At 49.0% G+C, this 19,573-nt stretch overlaps 1 protein-coding gene across 13 annotated transcripts in view; it reads left to right on the forward strand.

The window, feature by feature from the left end:
* Positions 1-19,573, forward strand: part of LOC119963039 (protein FAM184B-like) — a 595,873-nt gene that overhangs the window by 369,406 nt on the left and 206,894 nt on the right. For all 13 annotated transcript variants that reach the window (XR_005460015.1, XR_005460013.1, XR_005460016.1 and 10 more), the window contains one exon: positions 14,659-14,816. Coding sequence is in view for 9 of the 13 variants with exons in the window: in XM_038791545.1 (XP_038647473.1) it covers positions 14,659-14,816 (158 nt within the window). In the remaining 4 variants the exon portion in view is untranslated. The remainder of the gene's footprint in view (positions 1-14,658; positions 14,817-19,573) is intronic.

The raw sequence follows: 19,573 nt of genomic DNA on the forward strand, positions 1-19,573 counted from the left end.
CTCCCCCATCCATGGCGTCTCCCCCACCAGCCCGGGTTACGGAGGCAAGTCAAGGACCATCGCTCCCGGTGTCCAGGGCGTCAGCTGAACCACCACCATCGGCTGAACCAATGTCACCAACACCACTGCGGCAGTCTGCCAGGACGTCACGGGCAACGAAAAGGCTGATCGAGTCCATTTAACTTTCAACACCACCATGGACCTTGTGTGGACACTATGTACTGTTGCTAAATGTCTGGGCCAGTGGGAAGGCAAGGATACATTTTTTTTTTCCTTCTCTCCTTATTACTCATACCACCAGTTCTCCCCCCCCCCCCCCCAGCTCTTGTTGACCCCCCCCCCCCGGCTTCTTTCTCCGCAAGGAGTGAATGTGGTGGTATGATTAGCATAGCTGCCTGCCATTGGTGCAGAACACCGGCTTACCATTGGCCCTGGTCGGTCATGTGCCTCTCGACCGATTGGTTGAGAGCAGTCATGTGACGGCTCCCCGATCGGTTGAGAGGCTGAGTTAACCCCGCCTCCAGGGTGGGGTATAAATACCCAGTACTCCCGGCGGTCGTCCTTGTACTGTAATCAACCGCAGGGCTAACATCTAGCTGATTAAAGCCATACTTTTGTCCAGCAACTCGTCTCGCGTTCAATTGATGGTACATCAGTGGGCAGTGTTCGAGGAGGAGCGAGGTCATGTATGGAGAAGGGGGCCATCTTGGGTAAGCTCGGTTTAGGGTGAAACTAAAGGGGAAAGAAGCGTTAGGAGAGGATGGCGGACAGTAGAGGGGAATGGAGGCTGATCCCTCAGGTACGGTTCGTAACATGAAATGTACGGGGGCTGAATGGACTGCTAAAGAGGTCTTGAGTCTTTACGCACTTGAGGTTCTTGAAGGTGGGGGTGGTCTTCCTGCAGGGGGCACACCTTAAGGTGAAGGATCAGGTTATTTTTCAATGTATTTTATTCCAAACATATATGAAAAGTTAAAACATATAAGCAATTCGGGAAGCAAACTTCCGGACACACAACTATACAGATTGTACAAATGTTTCCCCTTTCTCGCCCCCCCTCCCCAAAAACCACCCGCAACGAAAAACTCCTCAAACATGGTCATGAACATCCCCCACCTTGCCTCGAAACACTCCGCTGACCCCTTTAACACATATTTGATCTTTTCCAGCCGAAGAAAGTCATATAAGTCATCCAGCCAGGCCGCCACGCCATGCCAATAAAATTAGTCGCCGGGCAATCAGAGAGGCGAAGGTCACAACATTGGCCTTCCTCCCCTCCATCAGCTCCAGCTATTCCGATATCCCAAATATCGCCACCAATGGGTGTGGCTCAGCCTCCACCCCCACTATCCTTGTTAGTGCCGCGAACACTCCCGCCCAGAATCTCTCCAGCTTTTCAAAGCCCCAGAACATATGTGTGTGATTAGCTGGTCCCCGCCCACACTTCTCATACTCGTCTGCCACTCTCTGGAAGAACCCACTCATTCTTCCCCGGGTCATATGTACCCTGTGTACACCTTGAACTGTGCCAGGCTCATCCTTGCACATGAGGAGGTCGCATTTACCCTTCGTAGTGCCTCACACCATACCCCCCAGTTTATCTCCCTTCCCACTTCTGCTTCCTACTTCTTAATCGTCATTACCCGCTCACCTCCCTGTTCTCCCAGCCACTTGTATATGTCTCCGATCCTGCCCTCCCCTTCCACATCTGGAAGCAACAGTCTCTCCAGCAGGGTGTACCTTGGCAACCTGGGGAACTTTTCCAAACGTTCCGCACAAAGTCCTTTATCTGCAGGCACCTAAATTCACTTCCTCTTGGGAGCTCTACCCTCTCCCTCAATTCCTCTACACTGGCAAACCCTTCTTCCAGATACAAATCCCTCACCTTAACCAGCCCCATTTCTCTCCACTTCCTATACATGCCAGCTATACCCCCGGCACAAAACCGTCATCCCTTCTATCCTAAAGTGCCTCCTCATCTGGTTCCAGATCTTCACCGTGGACTGTACCACCGGGCTCCCAGCTCAGCGCCATTGACAACAACTGCCGTCACCATAGCCCTTAAGCTGGACCCCTTACAGGATTCCTCCTCCATTCTAACCCATTCTCCCCCCTCTCCTTCCCACTATCGCCTCACCTTCTCCACGTTCGCCGTCCAATAGTAATGTAGTAGGTTCGGCAACGCCAACCCTCCCTGCTGCCTCTGCCTCTGTAACAGGGTCCTCCTAACACTTAGCACCTTCCCTGCCCATACAAAGTCCGAAATAATCATGTCCAGTTTCCGAAAGAAAGCCTCCCGTATAAAGATCGGGAGTGTCTGGAATATGGGCAGGAACCTCGGCAGAATGTTCATCTTCACCACTTGAACCCTCCCTGCCAAAGTCAAGTGCAGTGTGTTCCACCTCTTGAGACCCTCCCTAGCCTCCTCCACCAGTTTTGTTAAATTCCATTTGTGAAGCATTACCCATTCCTTTGCTACCTGAATCCTCAGATATCTAAACTTGTCTCAAGCCACTTTAAATGGCATCCCCCCCTCAATACCCTTGTCGACCCAACTCATTCACCGGGAACACTTCGCTTTTCCCTACATTTAACTTATATCCAGAGAACACCCCAAACTTCCCCAACAGGCCCATGATCCTCTCCATGCTCCCCAGCGAGTCAGAAACACAGAAAAGTAGATCGTCGGCATAGAGAGACACCCGATGCTCCCTTCGTCCCCTTGTAATCCATTACCACTTTACCGACTCCTAAGAGCCATTACCAGAGGCTCTGTAGCCAGCACAAACAGCAGCGGCAACAGCGGGCACCCCTGCCTTGTTCCCCTTTGTAGTTCTAAGTTCCGTGAACCCATGTCATTGTGTCCCCACACTCGCCCTCGGTGCCACATATAACAGGCGCACTCATGCCACAAACTTTGTCCCAAACTTTCCCAGGACCTCAAACAGGTACTGACACACCACCTGGTCGAATGCTTTCTCCGCATCTATGGACACCACTTCCTCCAGTACCTGAGCTCCCGACAGAGTCATGATCACATTTAACAGCCTCTTATATTGCTAGAAAGCTGCCTGCCCTTTATGCAGCCTGTTTGGTCCTCCGCAACCACCCCCGGGACACAAACAGTAAATAAAACACACAGCCCCAGGCAGCAGGAAGGGGGATGGGGACAGCTGTCCCCTTACAAACCTTTCACCCCAGCTACCCTTTGTCAATCCAACAGTAAAAAAAGAAAAAACCCTCCGTATCGAAGGAAAAGAAAAACCCCCACTCCCTCCAATCCCCATTCTAGCCATACTCCCACTCCCAATTACTTCAAAGTGCCAGCACATCAGTCTCCCAGATTTGTTCAGTTCAGTTCAGTTCTCCCCCAGTTTATGCTCCTTGATAAGGTCATTTGCTGCTTCTGGGGTCTCAAAGTAGCATTCCTGGCCTTCATACGACACCCAAAGCTTCGCCGGGTAGAGCGCCTCAAACCTGATCTGCCATCGATACAGCACCGCCGTGGCTTTGTTGAACTCCGCATGCCGTTTTGCCAGCTCAGCTCCAATGTCCTGATATATTCGTAAGAAGTCTTACAACACCAGGTTAAAGTCCAACAGGTTTGTTTCAAACACGAGCTTTCGGAGCACGGCTCCTTCTTCAGGTGAAAGAAGGAGCCGTGCCTGAAGAAGGAGCCGTGCTCCGAAAGCTCGTGTTTGAAACAAACCTGTTGGACTTTAACCTGGTGTTGTAAGACTTCTTACTGTGCTCACCCCAGTCCAACGCCGGCATCTCCACATCCTGATATATTCGGACCTTGTTCCCCTTCCATTCACAGTTGTGCTTCTCCCTGGCCCACTGCAAAATCTCCACAAACTTTAGTCTGAGATGGTGTCCGCTGGTTCTAGTTTTTCCTACAAATGGAAACATCCTCTCCACATCCACTCTATCCAGGCTTTGCAGTATCCTGTAAGTTTCAATAAGATCCCCCCTCATCCTTCGAAACTCCAACGAGTACAGACCCAGAGTCCTCAAACGTTTCTCATATGGCAAGTTCTTCATTCCAGGGATCATTGAGACCTTTGCTCTCAACATCTTGCAAAGGTCTCCTAAGAGCCCCACCTCCACTTCCAATGCCATCACCTGATCACTGTGGTCTGACATCACCCTCTCAGTATCTCAGATCTGCGACCCCTGCGCCTCCAAACATTTTTCCACCCTCTTCATCGAGCCCTTCAGGGGTGCCACAGCCCCTTCGATGGCCTTCGAGCAGTCCTCCTGCATCTCCTTCCTCTGCTAGCAGAACTCTTCCCTGATGAAGGCCATCAACTGTTCCATCTGGGGTTTCCAACTTACACTGTCCCTTCCCCCGCCGCCGTCCTCCCACTGGCTGCTGCACCACAGGTCCCTTCGATCTCCTTGGCCAGATCTTTCACCTTCTGCCGCGTTTAGTAACCAGGAGACATACCACTCCCGGGGGGAACCTCTCCTCTGACTTTCAGCTACACTTTTCTGTCAAAATTGCACCCAATTTGGGGTAAAAAGAGCTACTTTCTACACCTTCAAGCAGGAGCTGACCTGTGTGCAACCACCCACACCATGGCGGTCACTGGAAGTCCGAAGGATCAGGTTAGGTTGAGAAAGGATGGGCGGGTCAGGTATTCCACTCGGGGTTCGATTCAAAGTTGCAGGGGTTGGCCAGCCTGTTGAGAAAAAAGGTGGGGTTTGTAGGTGCCAAGGAAGTGTGGGATCTAGTGGGGAGATACGTCATCATGGATGGGGTGTTCGAGGGGATGCAGGTAATGTTAGTGAATGTCTATGCGCCAAATTGGGACGACGTGAGGTTTGTGATGGGGTTGCTGGGAGCGATTTCAGACCTGGACACGCATCAGTTGATTATGGTGGGTAATTTTAATTGTGTGCTGGAACCTAGGGTGGACAGGTCGAGCCCCAAGTCAATGGGAAGGTTGAGGATGGCAAAGGAGTTGGGAGGGTTTATGGGAATAGTGGATCCGTGGTGGTTCAGGACCTGGGGGAGAGGGAATACTCCTCCTTCTCACACATGTACAAAGCACACTCCAGAATTGATTTTTTTTGTGGTGAGCTGAGAGGTGTTGGTGGGGCTGGAGGTGGTGGAGTATGTGGTAATCATGATTTCTGACCACGCACCGCACTGGCTGGAGGTTCAACTTAGCTCAAGGCAGGAACAGTAGCCAGGATGGAGGTTCAACCCGGGGCAGTTAGCAGACAGAGGATTCTGCGATAAGGTGTAGTCGGTGATTAAGGACTACATGGAGCTGAACCAAAATGGGGAGGTATTGGCGGCCATGTTCTGGGAGGCGTTGAAAGCGGTGGTTCAGGGGGAGATTATCTCGTTCAAGGCGCACAGAGATAGGAGACAGGAGCACGAACGATTATTGGGTGAGATAGTCGAGGTGGACAGGGAATATTCGAGGACCCCCACCGAGGAGGGATTGGCGAAGAGAAAGAAGTTACTGGGGCAGTTCGACAGGCAGACAACAGGAAAGGCTGTTGGGTAGCTCCAGATGGAGAGGGGGATTCAGTATGAATGTGGAGAGAAGGCGAGCCATATGCTAGCCCATCAGCTACAGAGACAAGCTGTGTCCAGAGAAACCTTGAGTGTGCGAACAGGGAAGGGGGAGGCAGTGTCGGAGCCGGGGAAGATAAATGAGGCATTCAGGGACTACTATGAGAAATTGTATAGGGCTGATCCAGAGGGTAAGGAAGGGGATATTGGCGGTTTTTGGACGAGCTGGAATTCCCATGGCTGGATGAGGAAAGGAGGCAGGCACTGGAGGAGCCATTAGGGGTGAGAGAGGTGATGGAAAGCATAAAAGGGATGAAGTCGGCAAAGTGCCCCAGGGCCGGACGGTTACCCGGCAGAGTTCTATAAGGAGTTTGCGACGGAGTTGGCATCAAATTTATTGGGGGTATCTAGCGAGGCGCTGGAGAAGGGGCAGCTGCCGGAGACACTGACACAGGCATTGATCACGTTAATTCTGAAGAAGGGGAAGGACCCACCAGAGTGTGGGTCATACAGGTCCACATCACTGTTGAATACAGATGTGAAAGTATTGGCTAAGTTAGTGGCAGGAAGGATGGAAAGTTGTGTTCCTCGTTGGTTGCGGAGGACAAATGGAGCTTTGTGAAAGGTAGGCAACTTTATAGTAACATTTGGCGGTTACTAAATGTGATCATGACCCCGTCGAAGGGCCAGATACCAGAGGTAGTGGTACCCATGTATGTGGAGAAGGCTTTCGACCAGGTGGAGTGGTGGTACTGTTGAAGGTTCTGGGGATGTTTGGGTTCGGGCCAAGGTTTGTGGCGTGGGTGCGTCTGTTATACGTGGCCCCGGTGGAGAGTGTACGGACAAACGAGATGAGTTCACAGAGGTTTGGGTTGCATCAGGGAATGAGGCAGGGGTGTCCTCTGTTGCCACTGCTGCTCGTGCTAGTAATAGAGCCCCTGGTGATGGCCCTTAGGGGGTCTGCAGAGCCGCAATGCACATGACTCAGGCGAGGATGAGTGGGTTCTTCCAGAGGGTGGCAGACGAATGTGAGAAGTGTGGGCGAGGACCAGCGAGTAACAGACATACGTTCTGGGGTTGTGAGAAGTTTGAGAGGTACTGGAAAGGGACGTTCGAGATGCTAGAAAAGATTGTGGGGTTAGAGGCCGTGCCGGACCCTATGGTGGTTATTTTTGGGGTATCAGAAATGCCGGAACTGATGGAGGAAAGGAAGGCCAATGTGGTGGCCTTCACCTCTGTAGTTGCCTGGTGAAGGATCTTGCTGAAATGACGGTCAACAATGCCACTGGGGGTGGGGCCTGGCTGGGGGACCTGTATGACTTTCTACAGCTGGAGAAGATTAAGTTTGAATTGAGGGGATCAGCAGAGAGCTTTGAGTCATGGTGGGGACTGTTCATAACCGTGTTCAAGGAATTGTTCGGCGCGGGGTGGGGGAGGAGGTAACGGGATTTGGAATGGAATCCCTTGCAATCCCCGCCGTGCAAAATGTTGCATGGTCGGGGAGAGTGAATTGCTTCTGTACCAGTGCAAACCAGAAGTGATTCAGCTGCAGGGGAGGAACATTGGGCGGGATTCTCCGTTGCCCGACGGTAAAATTCTATTCGACGATCGGACGGAGAATCCCCGTTTGCGACCGAATTGGGGCCGACGCCATTTTACGGATGCTCCACACTCTCCAAATCGGCGTCATCGAGGCGCACTGCGCGCCGTTGTGATGGTGTCAATACGTCGCTGATGCTCCACCCCCGATGGGCAGAGTTTCCAACCACGCGGGTCGCGTGAGGTCTGAGTTTTCGTAAACCCGGCATGGAGGCTGCGTGCTGTGTCCAGCGCCGCCACAGTCGAGCGGGAGCCACGCTGCTGGCAGGGTGGGGGCTTCCGCGAGGGTTGAGGGGACTGGTGGGGAGTGTCCAGGGGGTGGCGAATGGGTGTCCAGGAGGACCCTATTTGGCCAGCCGGGTCCGCGCGCGGTCGACGCCATGTTGTACGGCGCAATCGCTGCAAGTCATTGCCGTGCGCATGCGCGACCATGGACCCAGCAATTCTCCGGCCGTTTATGTCGGGAATGGCGGGATGGTTTACATCGCGCGGCTGCTAGCCCACAACCGGGAGGACCATAAATGCGGGGGCGGTACCGACTTTTTCATTGTGAAGCTAGACATTTCCTCTGGACATAGCCTCAAAATCGGAGATTGCAGCCCATAGTCGACCAAACAGAACATCCAGCTCATGGAAATACTGCTATGAGCCAAGGATCTGCCACTTGGCAGAGCACACATGATGATGATGACCTCTCACATACGTCCCCCTTTTGAATTGCCTGCCAGTGTCTCTACATTACCTTGAATGAACATTGAGTCATAGCCAAAATACTTTCTCATTCAAATAGAACAGTTGCAAAAGTAGAAATTTACATCTCTTTAATTTAGGACCAGAAATAGTCATGAAATTCATTGCTTCAGGCATAAATTCTTGAGATCAGCTGCCCAAAATGAGAGTTTGTTATCTCCAAACTGCTCAGCCAAGTGAAAGAAATCCAGATGCACCCTTGAGCAATTATTATTTCCTAATAATTTGTAAAGTTGCCATATTTTATTTTTGTTTTTCCAACTAAGGGGCAATTTAGCCTGTCCAATCCACCTGCCCTGCACATGTTTTGGTTGTGGGGGCGAGACCCAAGCAGACACGGGGAGAATATGCAAACTCCACATGGACAGTCCCTGAGCCTGGATTGAACCAGGGTCCTCCATGCCGTGAGGCAACAGTGCTAATCACTGCACTACCATGCCATCCGCACTCCCGTTTTCAAACCTGTCTCCCCCAAACCTCAGAGAGGCGCTGTGGGATCATGTCTTCACCAATCCTCTACCTGGCAATGTACTCCGAGGCCTGATCCCTGGCAGTGCCAACCTGGCACCCTGGGTTCTAGAGGGAGTGCCAGGATGCCAGCCTTGCAATGCCAAGGTGCCCGGGTACCAGAGGGAGTTCCAGATTGCTACCCTGACTTGTTCCAGACCAACCGGGGCTCTCTAATGGCCTGGAAACCCTCCCTGGTGCCATTAGGACTGGTCCACATTTGTGGAAATCCGAACCAAATGATGCCCAGGCCCGGTCGTTAGGCCCCAGGCACCAGGAGAATCCTGCAAACACATATTTAAATGAGTCCTGAAACCAAGTTGGGCACGACGAGGCCGTTAAGTCGCGCCCCATGTTTCTCTAAAAAGCAGGTGCAGTTACCAGCTGAAGCATGGTTCCATGTCTGGTAAAGCTTGTTGTCAATGCCTTTGCATCTGTATATACATGTATGAAATTAATGTGTGTGAGTTTCTCAAAGGATTTCTAGCTGTATTTTATCATTCCATAAGATCATGGTTGATCTGATTTTATCCTCAACTCCACATTCCTGCCTACCCCTGCTAAACATTCGCCCCCTTGCTGATCAATAATCAATCTACTTCTGCCTCCTGTCATAATATACACCAGTATATCATGGTGCAGACACACTGATGGACATACACTAGGACCAATCAACATGCACAAACACAGCAGTCAATCACCAGTTAGAACACACGCACTATAAAGACAGAGGGTATCACTTTTTCCGCTCATTCTGGATGCTGCCTCTCAGAAGCACAAGAGCTCATCAAGTACAGTACAAACTCACACCATTTGAGTGATTGAACTGGTTCGGACAGGCACAGGTCTCTAGTTAAACTAATATTGTGTAAACCCACAGTTATAGTATGTCTAGTATTTTATAAGAGTTAATAAAATAGTGTTGAACCTTCTTCAGTGTTGGTGGTATATGTCTGCTTCACAAGTCCACAGTGCCCAACACTTCATGGTACCAGTAGTTGAGGGATGTTAGAACTTCTGAGACCTACCTTCCAGAGATCAGTCTTCCACCAGTCTCCTGCCATCCTGCAGTATGGACAGCGTTCGCCCGCCGCCACCCCTCCGCATTACCGGAAACCTGGGCTCCAACTGGAAGATTTTTAAACAGCGCTTCCAGCTGTACCTCGAGGCCATGGACCTGGAAGCTGCCTCGGACGCACGGAAGATTGCTCTCTTCCTCTCCACAGCCCGGGACCATGCCCTATACATCTTTAACTCGCTCACCTTCGCTGATGGGGAAGATAAATCAAAGTTCAAGACGGTCCTCCTAAAGTTCGACAGCCACTGCAAGGTCGAGATAAACGAGAGCTTCGAGCGCTACATCTTTCAGCAGCGCTTACAGGGTAAGGATGAGCCTTTCCAGTCTTTTATCACCCACCTCCGCGTCCTTACGCAGTCTTGCAACTACGGGTCCACCTCTGACTCCATGTTACGCGATCAGATAGTATTTGGTGTGCAGTCAGAGCCCCTTCGGCAGCAGCTTCTTAAGGTCAAACAGCTCACCCTGTCCACTGCCATTGAGACCTGCGTGTTCCACGAGCATGCCTCCACGCGATATTCCTGCATCCAGGCCGCTGAAACGGCGCGGCAAGCTCCCCATGAGGCAGAACGGGTTCAGGCCATCAAATCGCTCCAGGGCCTAAACCTGGACGAAGGCGGCCATTTTGCACGCTTTTCGCTGGCTCCCGCGCTGGGACGCAACGAACGTGGCGACGTCGAAGAACGTACTGCGCAGGTGTGCACCACGCTGGATCGCACCGCGCATGCGTGGTGGCGTAACGAACGCGCCGACGCAATGGCGTGCGGCAACTGTGGCTCCGCCCACTTAAAGCGCCAATGTCCCGCGAAGACCTGACAATGTTTGCAGTGTGGCAAACTTGGCCACTATGCTGCTTTATGCAGGTCGACTCAGCCTGCTAGTTTCCGACGATCCAGCCAGCCTCGCAGGGATGTCCGGGCCATTCAGCCCACACTCAACGAGCCTGTCCCAGACCTGTCCTCCGACTTTGACAGCGATGACCTGCAAGCCCCTTTCCAAGTCGGCATCATAATCAAGCACAGGATGTCTCCTAAGCGCAGCACCAAGCCCATTCCGATTCACATCATTGATCCAGATGATGAGTGGTGTGCCACCCTTATGGTCAACCAGAGTTCGTCGCCCACCTCAAACACTAAATTTATGAACTTTGCAAATTTATGGACTCTCTGAGATATTTCCTTCCTTGTTCAATTGTTTTCTATTGGTTTGTATATAGCACTGTTCTTGTTCGAGTTATTGCATACTGACTATCTGCACCAGGCACCTTCCCTTGTATATAGCTTCATTTTCCTGTATATAGATCTGCACATATGTCTTCGCACCTCACATGTAGTTAGGAACATTCTTCACATAACCACACTATTTATTGTCACACATTCACATCAATTTTTTTAAAAGGGGAGGATGTCATAATATACACCAGTATATCATGGTGCAGACACACACTGATGGACATACACTAGGACCAATCAACATGCACAAACACCGCAGCCAATCTCCAGTTAGAACACACGCACTATAAAGACAGAGGGCATCACTTTTCCCGCTCATTCTGGATGCTGCCTCTCAGAAGCACAAGAGCTCATCAAGTACAGTACAAACTCACACCACGTGCTGAGTGATTGAACTGGTTCGGACAGGCACAGGTCTCTAGTTAAACTAACATCGTGTAAACCCACAATTATAGTATGTCTAGTATTTTATAGAAGTTAATAAAATAGTGTTGAACCTTCTTCAGTGTTGGTGGCATATGTCTGCTTCACGAGTCCACAGTGCCCAACACTTCACTTCCCAAGATTTTCGAAGACTGCTTCCACTGCTTTTTGAGGAACAGGGTCCCAAGGATTCACAACCTTCGGAGAGAAATAAATTCCTCACCTCAGATTTAGATGGGTGATCCCTTATTTTTAAACTGTGACCCCTAGTTCTTCATTCTCCCCGAAGAGGAAACTTCCCACATCCACCTTCCCAAGACCCCTCAGCCTATGCCATAGGATCATTAAGCTTTGGAATTCAGTACCCCAGAGGGCAGTGGAAGCTGTGACATTGAATATACTCAAGGTTGACTTAGACAGATTTTTGATCTACAAGGGAGTCGAAGGTTATGGGAGACAGACAAATTCAAGATTTCAAGAAAACTCTTCTTGAATAGTGGAACAGGGTTAGGGGCAAAGTACCTACTTCTGCCCCATTATGTATGTTCTTATGTAAATAGAACATAGAGTACAAAAGCAAGGATTTTAAAATGAACTATTATAAAACACTGTTGTGGCCTCAATCAGAATATAGTGTCCAATTCTCAGTTCAACACTTTAGGATCATAGAATCCCTACAATGCAGAACGAGGCCATTTGGCCCATCAAGTCTGCACCAACCCTCTGAAAGTGCACCCTAACCCATGCCCACTCCTCCACCTTATCCCCATAACCTCGTAACTCCACCTAACCTTTGGTCACAAAGGGGAAATTTAGCATGGCCAATCCACCTAACCTGCACATCTTTGGACTGTGGGAGGAAACTGGAACACCCTGAGCAGTGTAAAGACTTCAGAGAGATTGCAGAAAAGATATACAAGAATGGTTGCAGGGGTGGGGGACTTCAATTGTGTGGATAGATTGGAGAAACTGGGGCTGTTCTCTTTGGAGAAGAGGAGATTAAGTGGAGGTTTGGATGACTTGTTCAAAATTATGAGGGACCTAGGCAGAGTAGATATGGAGAAACTAATCCAGTTGATGGATTGGCCGAGAACAAGAGGACACCGAGTTAAGGCAAAAGAAGCAAAGGTGACATGAGGAAATAAGATTTATGCAGTGAATGGTTATTATTTGGAATGCATTCCTCAGAGTGTGGTGGAGGCAGATTTAATTGTGGCTTTCAAAATGGAAACTGGATAAGCATGTGAAGAGAAAATGTTGCAGGGCTATGGGGAAAGGAAAGGGTGGTAGGACTAGTAGAGTAGCTCTTGCAGAGAGTTGGCATGGACATGACAGCAAATGGACCCATGCTGTGATATAATCATTCTTTGATTCTAATTTGCTATAATTATCCTCTTTTGGACAGAATGCACATACAGCATGTGATCCTCTGTTTAAAAATGCAAACATCATCTATAAACACCATTCAAATGCTCAGATAAACAATGTAATTCATAGCTTTTGTTACAATCCTGTTAGGAACCGTTACCATTTGAAGAGAAATCCAAACACCTTGATTTAATCAGTAGAATCATGCCACATAATTGATTTTCTTTAAACATAACAGATGTTGTTGCAAATAAACAAAACAAATACAATTAACTTAACAATATGGTTGTAGCCACATGTGCGGAATGTTATGGCCCCATTGTGGCAGGGATGGGGCCGTGAAATGCAGCAAACAGTTCAAACGTTCAGTGACTTCAGTGGGACAGTAAAATCCCACCATCATGAAATTCAGCCCCATATGTTATACACTCAGTTTTGTTTTTTACTTCCCACAATCCTTTTTCTTATAAAACATTTGATCTTAAAGTCACAAAAACAGAAAATACTGAACAATCACAGCAGGTCTGACAGCATCTGTGGAGAGAGAAGGAAGCTAATTTTTCGAGTTTGGATGACTCTTTGTCAAAGCTTTGACAATGAATGGATTCTGCAACCCTTCGGGATTTACCAAATGTTTAAAAATTAATTTAGCTCTAACTCCCAAATCAAAAACATCACCCTGGACTACCCTTACTGCAAAGATTGCAGATGCCATGTCCCAAGGTCTTTAGCTGAGTAACCCATCTGCTGTTTTATGATTTTAGCTTTCTATTAACTTCATAGATCAATGTGACCCCAACTTTTTAAGCGTAATAAACTCCAAGCTTCTTTTAATTGCTTTCCCCCAAGGACTGTGCATCAGTTTCCCAACAAATGCCCCAGTTCTCCACAGTTAAAAGTCTACTTTCTTTTATTCTTTCACAGGATGTGGGTGTCAGTAGCAAGGTCAACATTTTACCCATCCCTAATTTCCCTTAAACTGAGTAGCTCAATAGGCCATTTCAGAGGGTGGTTATGAATCAACCACATTGTGTGACCATGGAGTCACTGACGGGATTCTCCCAGCCCTGGGCCGGGCCGGAGAATCCCCGCGACCGGGCCACGGCGCCGGCGTGGTTGGCGCGGTGCCTGTCGCAGGCCGCTCTATGCGTCCGGCCCGTCGATTCTCAGGCCTGGATGGGCCGAGCGGCCGCAAGAAAAAAACCGAGTCACGCCAGCGCCGTTCTAACCTGCTCTGAGCCGGCGGGTCCTCGGCGGAGGAGGGGAGGGGGTTCCGACCCGGGGGGGGGGGGGGGGCTCCGATGTGGCCTGGCCTGCGATCGGGGCCCACCGATCAGCGGGCTGGCCTCTCTGGCTGGGGGTCTCCTTTCCTACGCGCTGGCCCCTGTAGCCCTGCTCCTTGTTATGTCGGGGCCGGCAGGTTGAAGGAGGCCACTGCGCATGCGCACGTTGGCGCCGGCGCCACTGCGCATGCGCGGATCCCGCGCCGCACTGTTCGCACCGGGATCTGCAGCTGGAGCGGCATGAACCGCTCCAGCGTCGTGCTGGCCCCCTATAGGGGCCAGAATTACTCCTGGCAGCAGCCCGTTCACGACGTCGTAAAATGCGACGACGTTTACGACGGCATGGACACTCTGCCGTGGGATTGGAGAATCCCGCCCCACATATAGGACAGACTGGGTAAGAATGACAAATTTCCTTCCTCGGAGGTTTAATTCCGAAAACTAAGTTCTCGTCTAAAGCACATGAACCATGAACTAGCTATTCTGACACTTTATGAACTGTGCTTTTCTGAAATGTGTGTCACCAAAATGTTATTTGAATTGACTTGCTTGCATTGCCAATGCCTAATTACTTCCATGCTCCACAGCTTGCCTAATAGTGCGGAATGGAAAACCTGTGCTGTTACTAAGTGCTGAAGGTATGCTGCTAAATAGAGTTAGATCTATTTTCATGGCCCGAATACTGGTGATATATAATTATACATACTGATGCTGGTGATGAAAATAAAGACTTGAAAAGCAGCAAAGATTTGTAAGCCATTATTAAAGGTGGATCAAATTTAATATTTGAGCTCACATTTGAATTCTCATTTACTGCTTACTCCTCATTAATATCAGTCCTGTTATACATCATCCCATTATGGTATTGTATTTCATTTTCATATCTAGATGAGAACAAGGCACTGTCCATATCTGAACACAATGCTCTAGCAGAGGTGGAAGACTTAAATAACCATCTGTCAGAGCTAAAGCAACAGTTAACAGTATGGGAGCAACAGCAAGATCTGGAAAATAAAGACAGTGAGGCTGAACAACAGCTGACACAGGTATGACTCAGACCAAAGGAATTGCTTTGCGTTAATTTTCCAATGATAATAGATTCTATTTGTGCATAATTTAACTCTATGATTTCAAATCATCCTGCAGTTTCTGGATTGTGCAGCTTTTTAGGGATTTGCCTCTTGCTATGACACTGAAACACAATTCAACTTTTCAACGGTAATAGTTAAATATCAGTAGTAGCCTCCAGTGCATCCTGGTATTTTTACCATATCTCCAATTCTCCTTGTTTATTTCATCCAAAGAGGTTAATGAAGTATAATTGTCATTGGGAATGCATTTTTAAAAATCATGGATGTAGAAAAAAAATGGAAATGATACAAAAATCTCCTGAGGAAGTTAACAGAAAAAAGATTAAAGAAGAACAAGATGCTGAGCTGAAAAATACCTTAAAAGTATTCCCAGAAATGTTGCTAAAGGGCTGTTTAAACAAGTTACATAAAGAGATAGAAAAGCAGACTACTGGTGACGGCTATGTCGTCCCTGGCACTGTGAAGCAATAGTACTAACCACTGTGCTACTGTGCCGCCCATAAGGCAAAGAAGGCACCAAAGGGGGCTTTGGCCGCTATTCGGGCGGCGTTGGAGAAGATGGACTGGTGGATAGAGGTACAAGATGCGACGATGCAGAAGGTGGAGGTAGCGCTCCTAGACCATGGTGATTGGATTGTCTCCTGGAGGGAGAGACAGCGTTGCTGGCTGAAGAGCATAAAGCGTTAAAGGTCAAGGTTGATGATCTGGAAAACCGCTCCAGATGACAAAACTTAAGAATAGTGGTCTAGAGGGCTCAAGCTCTACAGACTATAAGCGCAATTTAATGGAAAGTTTCTAAGTGTGGTGGCGCGCAGGAACTGCCGTGGGTTTCCCAAAACTTGGCCTGGCGAGGCTATAACTGCTATAAATTGGTCCACTTAACTAGGCCCTGCGGGCTTCACGCCGCAAATAACTGTCCTGCTGGCAGATTCCCTGGAACCGCACTCACCAGGTCCCTGCTAACAAGGGAGAGCAGCACTTAAACTGCTCCTGCACAATCAACCCACACAACTCGCAACCATGCCATGAAGGAGACCAGCCCCACGATTCGGGGATGACAACTTGGCCAAATTTTTGCACACGATCAAGACCAGGCCTGTTCCCCCGAGGGTCTTGGAGGGTCAGTCACAGGCCAGCCAGTGCCACCTGGGAGGAAGTGGCAACGGCCATCAGCTCGGGGCATGTCACCAGGAGGACCGGCACCCAGTGTCGTAAGAAGGTCAACGACCTCCACCGGGCCACACAGGTGGGTTGGCATCAGCAAACCCCCCCCTCGCTATCATCTCAGTAAAGGCAACCATTGAACTATCATTGATTGTTGTAAAAACACATCTGGTTCACTCATGTTCTTTAGGGGGGGAAATCTGCCATCCTTAGTTGGTCTGGCCTACATGTGACTCCAGACCACAGCAATGTGATTGACTCTTAACTGCTCTCTGAAATGTTCAGTTCAAGGGCAATTGGGGATGAGCAATTGTAGGCTTTGCCAGTGATGCCCATTTCCCATGAAATAATTTTTAAGAAGTGCTATTCAGAAGGGAGTTCCAGGAATTTGGTCCAGTGACAGTGTAGGAACAGCGATGTACTTCCAGATCAGGATGGTGTGTAGCTTGGAGGGGAGCTTGCAAGTGGTGGTGTTCCTATACACCTGCTGTCCTTATCCTTATCGGTGGTGAGGTTGCAGTTTGGAAGGTGCTGTCAAAGTGAGTTTGTGATGAATTTAAGAAATTGGTATTATATGTATCTGGTGCAATAATGTTTTTCTTAGATCTTGGTTTAAAAGATAGCCAGACTTTGTGGCTACAGAAGCTGCATTAAGATATCATAAAAGTGAAACCATCATTCTTTCAAGCCATGCTTATGTTTACAAATAGAGGCCTAGTTGGATTTTGTCATGATTTCTGAGGAGTAGTTAGTTACACATATTGTGCGCAATTCAGCAGACTTAAAACTAAGTCCGCTTTTGTGTGCGTTTGGCTGGGTATTGCTCGGCGCTTGCAGTGCCGAAAATCACCATGCTATTCATCGGCACTTGCCATTGTATTTGGTCTCGAGAAGTTTCTCCCCGTTGAGGCTGCACTTAGCTTGCCAGCTGGAATTGCTGTTTGCAAATCGGGGCACCAATTTGAGTGGCAGCCCAGATCTTTCCCCCACCCCCCTTTCAGGCCACCACCTGATTTATGCACCCCCCCTCACCCCCAACCTTGTCAAGGCAACTGGGAACCCCCTCCATTTGGCAAGCCCCCCCCCCCCCCCCCGGCCTGACCCCTAACAGTGCCAACCTAGCACCTGGGCACCTTGCACTGCCAGCCACACACCCTGGCAGTGCCCTGCACCCAGCGGTGCCACCCAGGCCCCCCCGATATTGCCAGGGTGGCAGTGCCAGGGTTCTTAGGTGGCACTGCCAACAGGTAGTGTTAAGGTACCCAAGTGCCAGGGCACCATCCTGCCCTGTCCCTGACTACGTTGGGGTCTCTAATACACTGCATTTGTTTGGACCAGTGCTAAACGGCACCCTGGCAAGGTTTTGTTGGCACGGCCATTGACTCCCGGGTGCCAGGTGAATCCTGTTGCGCCTGGATCCGCGTCGGGCACAATGAGTTCGCTGAATAGCGTTCCTTGTGTTTAAATGCAAGCAAGTATATTATGGGATTTGAATGGAATGGGGATGATGCAATTAATGGGAAGAGCCAAGGCTGTAACAAGCAGAGTTTGAGTTTAGTTTTGGCTGTAAGCCGAACAGCAGCTTCTGCAGAAAGATGTCAAGGATTCAGCATTAACGTGACAGGATCTGGCTCTCTTCAAGCAGTCTCTCAAAAGAACTCTCTATCCAGAGACTGGCAAGTAATCCTGTGTTTGCCAACTCTGTTTAAAAGTGTTTTTTGACCTGTGATGTGTTTCGTTTGATTTGAGATAAAGAAGGTATAAGTTAGAAGTTAGTTTTTCTTTTGATTGTTAAGCATTGTTTAACTGGTAATTTTAAGCTGTATTCTGTTATATTAAAGTAGTTTAAGACCGTGTTAATAATAAAGTTTGTTTTAATATACCATGTACCTATTTTTGCGTGGAATCACTTCTGGAGTGAAGTAACCTTTCCTCACAGTTTTATAACTTTAAAAAAGTACTGGGATTCCTGCCCGGTATCCTAGCAAATGTTGGGGTCTGGTCTGGGATTGTAATAATATGCTGCAATGTCTCTTGTAGATGGTACACACTGCTGCAACTGTGCATTGATGGTGAAGGAAGGGAATGTTGAAGGTTGTGGATGGGGTGCCAGTCCAGCGGGCTGCATTGTCCTGAATAGTGTTGAGCTTCTTGAGTGTTGTTGGAGCTGCACTCATCCAGGCAAGTGGAGAGTATTCCATCCCACTCCTGACATGTGTCTGGTAGACAGGCTTTCGGGAGTCACCACGGAATTCCTAGCATCTGGCCTGCTCTGGTCGCCACAGTGTTTATATGACTAGTCCAGTTCAGTTTCTGGTCAATGCTATCCCCCAGGATGTTTATTGTGAGGGATTCAATGATAGTAATGCCATTGATTATCAAGGGGAGATGGTTAGGTTCTCTTTTGTTGCAGATGGTCAACGCTTGGCACTTGTGTGGCCGAAATGTTTGCCAATTATAGCCTACTTGTTGTCCAGATCTTGCTGTTTATGGGCACAGATGCATCAGTGACTGAGAACTTGTGAATGGTGCTGAACATTGTGGGATCATTTTTTAAAATGTATTTTATTCCAAACGTGTAAAAAACAGCAACATACACAAAAACACTGTCCACAAACTCAGTCCACAGTTTGTACTATTTTTAACATTTTTACCCCCTCCCAACCCCCTCCTATCCCCATGACGGACATTTCCTCAAACATCGCCATGAACAATCCCCACCATGTCGCAAAGCCCTCCGCGGACCCCCTCAACTCGAATTTAATCTTTTACAACCGGAGAAAATTGTACAAGTTCCCCAGCCAAGCCACCACCTACGGTGGCATATCCAACCTCACTTAGCGAGATCCTTCGCCAGACAACTAGAGAGACGAACAGCACAACATCGGCCCCCTTCTCCTCCAGCAGCTCCGGCACTTCCGATACCCCAAAGATCACCACCATTGGGTCCGGCCTGAACCCCATCCCCACAATCTTAGATAAAGTCCCAAACACCGCTTCCCAATATCCTTGCAGCTTCTCACAACCATAGAACATCTATGCATGATTCGGGGCCATCGCCCACACTTCTTGCACTGATCCGCCACCCCTTGGAAGAACCCACTCATCCTCACCCGGGTCATATATACCCTGTGCCCCACCTTAAACTGAATGAAGCTCATCTTCGCATAGTAGGAGGTTTAATACAGCCGATGCATCGCCTCGCACCACTGTCCCCAGCCTATCTCACCCTCCAACTCCTCCTCCCATTTGTTTTTTATCCTCACCACCTGCTCCCCCGCCCATTGTGCATCGTAGCCCATTCCCTCGTCACCTGAATCCCAAATACCTAAATCATTCCCTAGCTACCTTGAATGGGAACATCCACAAGATGGCCCCCCCACCTCGTTGCGATCACCGGAAACACCTCACTCTTCCCGACATTTAACTAATACCAAGAGAAGGTCCCAAATGTTTCCAATATTCTCATAATCCTACCCATATTCTCCAGCGCGTCAAACAATAATAGTGATGCACAATCAATGGACGCGAAACGTAGGTGAAGTCCG

The sequence above is a fragment of the Scyliorhinus canicula genome, chromosome 3 (genome assembly GCF_902713615.1).
Source record: "Scyliorhinus canicula chromosome 3, sScyCan1.1, whole genome shotgun sequence".
NCBI classification, from domain to species: Eukaryota; Metazoa; Chordata; class Chondrichthyes; order Carcharhiniformes; family Scyliorhinidae; genus Scyliorhinus; species Scyliorhinus canicula.